General features: G+C 44.6%; 1 protein-coding gene across 2 annotated transcripts; it reads left to right on the plus strand.

The window, feature by feature from the left end:
* The first annotated feature begins 764 nt into the window (after positions 1-764).
* On the plus strand, positions 765-7,916 carry LOC118380991 (melanophilin-like). Of its 2 annotated transcripts, XM_052499841.1 has the most exons (7): positions 765-3,381; positions 3,759-3,977; positions 5,753-5,929; positions 6,165-6,326; positions 6,561-6,614; positions 6,722-6,770; positions 6,864-7,916. In XM_052499841.1, the coding sequence occupies exons 1-7, from the start codon at positions 3,316-3,318 to the stop codon at positions 6,908-6,910; spliced, it is 774 nt and encodes a 257-aa protein (XP_052355801.1). In that variant the 5' UTR covers positions 765-3,315; the 3' UTR covers positions 6,911-7,916. The 2 variants fall into 2 exon arrangements, with proteins under 2 accessions (XP_052355801.1, XP_052355802.1); XM_052499842.1 differs by lacking the exon at positions 5,753-5,929 and having other exon boundaries at positions 772-3,381; positions 6,864-7,909.
* The last annotated feature ends 2,672 nt before the right edge of the window (positions 7,917-10,588 follow it).

A 10,588-nucleotide genomic window follows, 5' to 3' on the forward strand; every position in this document is an offset into this window, starting at 1 on the left:
TCACTATTAAACTACCCTGACATGAGACAGATGACGTCTCTCTCCACTATTAAACTACCCTGACATGAGACAGATGACGTCTCTCCACTATTAAACTACCCTGACATGAGACAGATGACGTCTCTCCACTATTAAACTACCCTGACATGAGACAGATGACGTCTCTCTCCACTATTAAACTACCCTGACATGAGACAGATGACGTCTCTCTCCACTATTAAACTACCCTGACATGAGACAGATGACGTCTCTCTCCACTATTAAACTACCCTGACATGAGACAGATGACGTCTCTCCACTATTAAACTACCCTGACATGAGACAGATGACGTTCTCACTATTAAACTACCCTGACCATAGAAAATGAGCCACATTAACTGACAAACAAGGGTGGGCTTGTCCTTCCACTCAAGCCTGGGAAGATGGATTTCAAACACTGTTGGGCTGATTTACATTGTACATGTATTTATTGGAAGTTTTGTGTCTCAAGTGATGCATGCTGGGGTTTTTAGTGGATTGAACTTCAGAGAGCAGAACAAAGACAACTTTGTTTCTTGATTTGGATAATTAAAGATTTTTTAAAATTTGTATTTTATTTTATTTTACCTTTATTTAATTAACCAGGAAGGCAAGTTGAGATCAAGTTCTCATTTACAATTGCGACCAGGCCAAGATAAAGCAAAGCAGTTTGACACATACAACAACACAGAGTTACACATGGAGTAAAACAAACATACAGTCAATAATACAGTAGAAACAAGTCTATATACGATGTGAGCAAATGAGGTGAGATAAGGGAGGTAAAAATAAAAAGGCCACGGTGGCAAAGTAAATACAATATAGCAAGTAAAACACTGGATTTGCAGTAGGTGAATGTGCAAAGTAGAAATACTGGGGTGCCAGGGAGCAAAATAAATAAATAAATAAATACAGTAGGGGATGAGGTAATTGTTTGGGCTATTTATAGATGGGCTATGTACAGGTGCAGTGATCTGTGAGCTGCTCTGACAGCTGGTGCTTAAAGCTAGTGAGGGAGATAAGTGTTTCCAGTTTCAGAGATTTTTGTAGTTCATTCCAGTCATTGGCAGCAGAGAACTGGAAGGAGAGGCGGCCAAAGGGGGAATTGGCCCTGGGGGTGACCAGTGAAATACACCTGCTGGAGCGCATGCTACGGGTGGGTGCTGCTATGGTGACCAGCGAGCTGAGATAAGGCGGGACTTTACCTAGCAGTGTCTTGTAGATGACCTGGAACCAGAGGGTTTGGCGACGAGTATGATGCGAGGGCCAGCCAACGAGAGCGCACAGGTCGCAGTGGTGGGTAGTGTATGGGGCTTTGGTGACAAAACGGATGGCACTGTGATAGACTGCATCCAATTTGTTGAGTAGGGTGTTGGAGGCTATTTTGTAAATGACATCGCCAAAGTCGAGGATCGGTAGGATGGTCAGTTTTACAAAGGTATGTTTGGCAGCATGAGTGAAGGATGCTTTGTTGCAAAATAGGAAGCTAATTCTAGATTTAACTTTGGATTGGAGATGTTTGATGTGAGTCTGAAAGGAGAGTTTACAGTCTAACCAGACACCTAGGTATTTGTAGTTGTCCACATATTCTAAGTCAGAACCATCCAGAGTAGTGATGCTGGACGGGCGGGCAGGTGTAGGCAGCGATCGGTTGAAGAGCATGCATTTATTTTTTACTTATATTTAAGAGCAGTTAGAGGCTACGGAAGGAGAGTTGTATGGCATTGAAGCTCACCTGGAGGGTAGTTAACACAGTGTCCAAAGAAGGGCACACTGAAATCTATGATTTGACACACTGAACTCTATCGGAAAAGTAGTTGGTGAACCAGGCGAGGCAATCATTTGAGAAACTGAGGCTGTTGAGTCTGCTGATGAGGATGTGGTGATTGACAGAGTCGAAAGCCTTGGCCAGGTCAATGAATACGGCTGCACAGTATTGTTTCTTATCGATGGCGGTTATGATGTCATTTAGGACCTTGAGCGTGACTGAGGTGCACCCATGACCAGCTCTGAAACCAGATTGCATAGCAGAGAAGGTACGGTGGGATTCAAAATGGTCGGTAATCTGTTGGCTTTCGAAGACCTTAGAAAGGCAGGGTAGGATAGATATAGGTCTGTAGCAGTTTGGGTCAAAAGTGTCCCCCCCTTTGAATAGGGGGATGACCGCAGCTGTTTTCCAATCTTTGGGAATCTCAGACGACATGAAAGAGAAGTTAAACAGGCTAGTAATAGGGGTGGCAATAATTTTGGCAGATCATTTTAGAAAGAAAGGGTCCATATTGTCTAGCCCGGCTGATTTGTAGGGGTCCAGATTTTGCAGCTCTTTCAGAACATCAGCTGACTGGATTTGGGAGAAGGAGAAATGGGGAAGGCTTGGGCGAGTTGCTGTGGGGGGTGCAGTGCTGTTAAACGGGGTAGCGGTAGCCAGGTGGACAGCATGGCCAGACGTAGAAAAATGCTTATTGAAATTCTCAATTATGGTGGATTTATCGGCGGTGACAGAGTTTTCTATCCTCAGTGCAATGGGCAGCTGGGAGGAGGTGCTCTTATTCTCCATGGAATTTACAGTGTCCCAGAACCTTTTTGAGTTTGTGTTGCAGGAAGCAAATTTCTGCTTGAAAAAGCTATCCTTGGCTTTTCTATGCCTGTGTATATTGGTTTCTTACTTCACCGAAAAGTTGCATATCACGGGGGCTGTTCGATGCTAATGCAGAACGCCACAGGATGTTTTTGTGCTGGTTAAGGGCAGTCAGGTCTGCAGAGAACCAAGGGCAAGTCTGTTCCTGGTTCTAAATTTTTTGAATGGGGCATGCTTATTTGAGATGGTGAAGAAGGCATTTTGAAAGACTAACCAGGCATCCTCTAACTGAAGGGATGAGGTCAATATCCTTCCAGGATACCCCGGCCAGGTCGATTTGACAGTGATGAGTGGAGGTTGTTTGACCACTGACCCATTACGGTGTCTTTGGAGGGCAAGTTGGTTAGGTTGATATCTATGAGGGTGCCCGTGTTTATGGTTTTGGGGTTGTACCTGGTAGGTTCATTGATAATTTGTTTGAGATTGATGGCAACAAGCTTAGATTGTAGGATGTAGAATAGGGTGTCTCTCCTGTCATTTTGTATTGGTCTCACCTCACTTGGTCTCACCTCACTCCTCTCCTGTCATTTTGTATTGGTCTCACCTCACTTGGTCTCACCTCACTCCTCTCCTGTCATTTTGTATTGGTCTCACCTCACTTGGTCTCACCTCACTCCTCTCCTGTCATTGTGATACAGGTCAACGCGCTAAACAAGCGCATGTCAGCCATAGAGAGTCTCCTGAACCGGCTGGAGTCCAAGATGACTCTACCCCCCGACGATGAGGTAAAAAAGGGTTAAAAACCTTACTACTGCTCTCCTAACAGAGCTTCTTATTGCTTACTGCCTAACCCTTTCTTGGAATAATCATATTAGAGAGAATCACAGCTGTTCATCAAAGGGTAACTTGTTAGCTAACTCTGGCCTTAACCTGTTGTTGCCCAACTAGAGTTGGGACATAAGCAATTCAACTCCTAAACATTCAAGTCTTAAACTGACGAGAACCTAGATGGAACTGACCCCAACCCTGCTTCTGTCCACCTGGAATAAAGTCAAGAAAACTGCCCAGAACAGAGTTCTGGAGATGCACTGTTGAGGCTCGAGGTTCCACTAGCAGCAAAATGTAAAATAGTCTAGTAAGTCAATCCTGTTTGTATCCACAGGAGACGCCCCCGACCGCTGCACAGATAGAGGAGGAGAAGCTGAGGAGAAAGCTGAGCGAGCTGGCGGGGAACATCAGTGTTCCGTCCTCCGACGAGGAAGCAGGAGGGGGGAAGAAGACCCCTTTATTAAAGAGGGCCGCTGTGAAGAGTAACCTCCCAGTCCTCCCCCTAGAGCCCCTCAGTTCCTCCAGCGATGAGGGGCCCACCGAGGCTCAGCAGGTGAATTTTGGGGGTCCTGTTACCCTGTTACATCTCAGACACACACCAAAAAGCTGTAGCGGAGGTGATAGGATCCAACCAATGATGTGTATAAACCCTGGATTGCTGATGCTATGTAATGGCCAATGGGATGTTTTGAAGCCACCTGCCTCCATATTGGTACTCTTCCATAGGAGAACTACATAGGAGAACTACATAGGAGAACCACATAGGAGAACCACATAGGAGAACTACATAGGAGAACTACATAGGAGAACTACATAGGAGAACTACATAGGAGAACTACATAGGAGAACTACTTAGGAGAACTACTTAGGAGAACTACATAGGAGAACCACATAGGAGAACCACATAGGAGAACCACATCGGAGAACTACATAGGAGAACCACATAGGAGAACTACATCGGAGAACTACATCGGAGAACTACATAGGAGAACTACATAGGAGAACCACATAGGAGAACCACATAGGAGAACCACATAGGAGAACCACATAGGAGAACTACATAGGAGAACTACATAGGAAAACTACATAGGAGAACTACATAGGAGAACTACATAGGAGAACTACATAGGAGAACCACATAGGAGAACTACATAGGAGAACTACATAGGAGAACCACATAGGAGAACCACATAGGAGAACCACATAGGAATGAATGAATGAATTCTACAGTATTTCAATAAAATGTATCAAGAACAAAATAACATGTATTTAGGTATTTCTTTGTTGTAGTGGGGACAATATCATTAGTACAACAACAACAACAAATATTTTAAGGAATACATTTTGTATTTTTATGTTCAGTTCACATGATATAAATGTGTTTTTTTTTTTTTTACCCTTTTTCTCCCCAATTGGTGGTAAGTCTTGTCCCATCGTTGCAACTCCCCTACGGACTTGAGAGAGGTGAAGGTCGAGAGCCATGCGTCCTCCGAAACTCGACCATGCCAAGCTGCACTGCTTCTTGACATACTGCTCGCTTAACCCGCCACAATGAGTCACGAGAGCACAATGGGACAATGACATCCTGGCCGGCCAAACCCTCCCCTAACCCGGACGACGCTGAGCCAATTGTGCGCCGCCTTATGGGTCTCCCAGTCACGGCCGGCTGCAACACAGCCTGGGATTGATCCTGGGTCTGTAGTGACGCCTCCAGCATTGTGATGCAGTTCCTTAGACAGCTGCGAAACTTGGGAGGCCCCACATAATGTCATTTAAACGTATGCATTAAAGTGTCTGTAATAGAATATACTTGTCAAAAACCAATGTAGACATTAATAAATGCAGGGGGAGTACCAAAATGGCCGTATGGTGGCTTCAAAACAACACCCCCTGTCAGTCATCTAGGGTTTACATCATTGGCTCCAACCAGGGACATCTCGTACGCAGAGCTAACATCTTAAAACAATCCCTAACACTCTTTCTAGCACTAATACTCACACTTGTCTTTTCTCACTCGCACTTCAGCACTTTGCTGATAGCTGCTTTACTGAGGAAAAGTTGGACTTACTATGACTGTGATATGTGGTTGCACCAACTGTCAGTCCCTCTGGATAAGAGTCTCTTGCTAAATGACCGCAACGTCAATGTAAATGTCTTCACCATTAGACCAAGACAAAATCCTTGTGGTCTCAGGGTGACATTTGGGCTAGCAAGTCTCAGGCAGGGCTACCTGATCACGAAAGTGTGATTCCAAATCACCTCCGCTACATATAGGAGACGTAGGTACATTCCCACCGGCTCATTTCTGTTCCCTTACATGGCTTTCAGAGATCCACCGCAGCGGCCCTCTGTGACATCACCAAAGAGTTTCTAAGAACCATTAATGCCGCTGAAAGCGCGATGAACGAGTACTTCCCCTCAATAACGTCTAATGACAGTCCTATGATAACTGACGTGGCTGACGTAAGGAAAGCCGCTGAGTCTTACAGGGAACTTGAGGAAAATGTAAGCTTAAAAATCACACTCTTTTCCTCCCAAGCAATCATAATCCAATCAAAATAGCTGTGTGTCAAGTGTAGGTCTGGAGCCTTTTGTTTAAAGCATGCGAAGAGACGTCTTGTGTTGTCTTAAAGCAGAGATTCGCTTTGTATTCCAAGCAGTCTGGAAACTGTTTGGGTGTTTGGTTAGCAGCTCGTCTGTAAGGGTACATTTGTGGTGGTTGTCCTGTGCCCTGTTCCAGGTGTACATGACCTCAGGGAAGTCCTTTGATCTGGAGAAGAAGCTGAGGCATCTGGAGCAGAGTGCCAAGAACCGCTTCGGAGGGGCCACAGACTCGGAGCTGTCTGACCTGGAGGACGTGGTGGCTCTGACTGCACATCGGGTCCAGAGCACTGAGAGTGAGGTAGGTGACGAGGCTCTACTGCGGGTTCTACTGAGCAGGCTTTCTACTCAACAGGGATGTGCTGTATGGACTGAAAAGCACACTGTGAACTGTAGATTTCCAAGAACCATTGTAGCCTACAGAGACGCATGAAGAAATAACAATAAAACACAAGAGCTTGTTTAGTTGATTCTGTATATCTATTATTTTTATTATTATATCATTTGTACTTTCTGTCTTTTCCTTCTCTCTTAGGTGTCTGATTTGGAGAACAAACTTGCTGCTCTAAGTGCCTCAGGGAAGAAAAAGGTGAGTATGTTGTGCAGTTCAATAATTCTCTTCAGACCCTCTTGGGCTTGCTTTGATGCTTATTGTTGTCGCATGCTGTTGTCTAAAACAACTATTCTATCTGACAGATATCAGGTTCACAGAACAGGAAAAGGTTTAACCAAGACTTCCCCACAAGTAAGGCCCAAAGCATATTGTGATGCCCCTAATATGTTGTCTTTCAGTCCTGAACAACTGCTTATGATCATGTCCTCTTGTTTCCACCATCAGAACCCAGCAACGGCTCAGGATCCCTACGGAAATCCAATCACATGTAGAATGACTGTACGACGAATACGCCCAATGAAACTGTCTGTATTATCTTAGTTACTGAAATATACCTTCAACCTTATCTGGCACTGATCCACTGTATATCTGATGTCAATCTCATATCCACACCCACAATGCACAGCAGTTCTGTGCTGTAAAAGCAGGCTACACCATAGCTGTGTTCAATGCAAAAACAACCCTGGTTTACTGCCTGAAAGTCATACGCATTCTAAAGTATCCTCTCAGTCTCAATGTATCTGATGTCTAAACTCATGAAATGCTCTGATGTGATTGGTCAAAAGGGCAATTTGTGGGGAAAAAATATCAGAATTGGGCTTCCTGCTGCAAAACAGTGTAAGTTTCCTGATTTAAAAGATGAATCTGTGCCATATAGGCTACCAATATTCAAGCAGAGGCCAAGGTGACTTTCTGTGTTAAAATGGAGTTTGATTAGTGAACACTGGTAAAGTGGTAGTTACTGTAGACTATCATGACCTAGTCTAATAATGACCTTTTGGGTTGCACGGGATTCTGGGAAACAAGCACCACGACTTACTATCTTACATCACCAACTGTGTTACATTCAAATAACAGAGTGTCTATTACATATTGTCTTAGTACATATCTTTCTGAAAAAGTGAAATGTTGTCTTGACACTGACCAGACAAATATGATATGAAATAACAAGTTATCTAGTCTGGATAATGATCTGTTTTCTCTCAATTCATATAAAAAAATATGTCTGAAACCGTTTTCAAGACAATTATAAATATTGCAATAGGATGAATATATATATATATATATATATATATATATATACTGTATAATTTGAAAAGCTGCAGTGCGTTGTGCTGTCACTGGGCTTCTGCATCTAATAAATTGTATCACATCAACTGTTGAGTGTTTCTATTCTGAGGGGATCTTAACATACAGTACAGATAAGAAGGCCCGCTCTGCCATGCCCATATTGGTATAGTGATTACAGGCAGACACGTGCTGCCACCTAGTGACACAGCGTTTTCACATTCATACATTATTGCTTTTTAAACAAACACGTGTACTTATAAGATTTCGATTAGACTGTAATAACATATCAATGACACTAAAAACATCAATTAAACTGTAATAACATATCAATGACACTAAAAACATCAATTAAACTGTAATAACATATCAATTACACTAAAAACATCAATTAAACTGTAATACCATATCAATGCACTCCACACTGCCCTTTCCCACCTGGACAAAAGGAACACCTATGTGAGAATGCTGTTCATTGACTACAACTCAGCGTTCAACACCATAGTGCCCTCAAAGCTCATCACTAAGCTAAGGGCCCTTGGACTAAACACGCCCCCAGGTGGTAAGGGTAGGTGACAACACAGCCGCCACGCTGATCCTCAACACGGAGGCCCCTCAGGGGTGCATGCTCAGTCCCCTCCTGTACTCCCTGTTCACTCATGACTGCACTGCCAGGCACGACTCCAACACCATCATTAAGTTTGCTGGTGACACAACAGTGGTATGCCTGATCAACGACAACGATGAGACAGCCTATAGGGAGGAGGTCAGAGACCTGGCAGTGTGGTACCAGGACAAGAACCTCTCCCTCAATGTGAGCAAGACAAAGGAGATGATTGTGGACTACAGGAAAAGAAGACCCGAGCACGCCCCCATTCTCATTGACAAGGTTGTAGTGGAGCAGGTTGAGAGCTTGGCGTCCACATCACCAACAAACTAACATGGTCCAAGCACACCAAGACAGTCGTGAAGAGGACACGACAAAAACTATTCCCCCTCAGGAGACTGAAAAGATTTGGCATGGGTCCTACAGCTGCACCACCGAGAGCATCCTGACTGGTTGCATCACTGCCTGGTATGGCAACTACTCAGCCTCCGAACGCAAGGCACTACAGAGGGTAGTGAGTACGGCCCAGTACATCACTGGGACCCAGCTTCCTGCCATCCAGAACCTCCTCTCTATACCGGTCAATGTCAGAGGAAGGCCCTAAAAATTGTCAAAGACCCCAGCCACCCCAGTCATAGACTGTTCTCTCTGCTACCGCATGGCAAGCAGTACTGGAGCGTCAAGTCTAGGTTCAAGAGGCTCCAAAATAACTGCTACCCCAAAGCCATAAGACTCCTAAACAGCTAATCAAATGGCTACCCAGACTATTTACATTGCCCCCCGGAACGCTGCTGCTACTCTCTGTTATTATCTATGCATAGTCACCTTAATAACTCTACCTTCATGTACATATTACCTCAATTACCTCGACACCGGTGCCCCCGCACATTGACTCTGTACCGGTACCCCCTGTATATAGCCTCCACATTGACTCATTGACTCTGTGCCGGTACCCCCTGTATATAGCCTCCACATTGACTCATTGACTCTGTGCCGGTACCCCCTGTATATAGCCTCCACATTGACTGTGTACTGGTACCCCCTGTATATAGCCTCCACATTGACTATGTACTGGTACCCCCTGTATATAGCCTCCACATTGACTCATTGACTCTGTGCCGGTACCCCCTGTATATAGCCTCCACATTGACTGTGTACTGGTACCCCCTGTATATAGCCTCCACATTGACTGTGTACTGGTACCCCCTGTATATAGCCTCCACATTGACTCATTGACTCTGTGCCGGTACCCCCTGTATATAGCCTCCACATTGACTGTGTAATGGTACCCCCTGTATATAGCCTCCACATTGACTCATTGACTCTGTGCCGGTACCCCCTGTATATAGCCTCCACATTGACACATTGACTCTGTACCGGTACCCCCTGTATATAGCCTCCACATTGACTGTGTACTGGTACCCCCTGTATATAGCCTCCACATTGACTCATTGACTCTGTACCGGTACCCCCTGTATATAGCCTCCACATTGACTGTGTACTGGTACCCCCTGTATATAGCCTCCACATTGACTCATTGACTCTGTGCCGGTACCCCCTGTATATAGCCTCCACATTGACTCATTGACTCTGTGCCGGTACCCCCTGTATATAGCCTCCACATTGATTCATTGACTCTGTGCCAGTACCCCCTGTATATAGCCTCCACATTGACTTATTGCCTCTGTAATGGTACTCCCTGTATATAGCCTCCACATTGACTGTGTACTGGTACCCCCTGTATATAGCCTCCACATTGACTCATTGACTCTGTGCCGGTACCCCCTGTATATAGCCTCCACATTGATTCATTGACTCTGTGCCGGTACCCCCTGTATATAGCCCCACTATTGTTATTTACTGCTGCTCTTTTCATAATTTGTTATTCTTATCTCTTACTTTTTTTATAGGTATTTTCTTTAAAACTGCATTGTTGGTTAAGGGCTTGTAAGCATTTCCCTGTAAGGTCTACTACTGTTGTATTTGGTGCATGTGACAAATACATTTAATTTGATTTGAATGACACTAGAAAACATCAATTCAACTGCAATAACATATGAATTACACTAAACAAACAATCATTCAGGACAAATCTGTCATCTGTCCTCACTACAGGTGTGTCAAGCCAGCAGCATACCACCCTGCATCCCACTGCTGGCTTGCTTCTGAAGCTAAGCAGGGTTGGTCCTGGTCAGTCCCTGGATGGGAGACTAGATGGTGTTGGAAGGCCAGTAGGAGGCATTCTTTCCTCTGGTCCAAAAAAATATTCCAAATT

Source organism: Oncorhynchus keta, chromosome 37 (assembly GCF_023373465.1).
Source record: "Oncorhynchus keta strain PuntledgeMale-10-30-2019 chromosome 37, Oket_V2, whole genome shotgun sequence".
NCBI classification, from domain to species: Eukaryota; Metazoa; Chordata; class Actinopteri; order Salmoniformes; family Salmonidae; genus Oncorhynchus; species Oncorhynchus keta.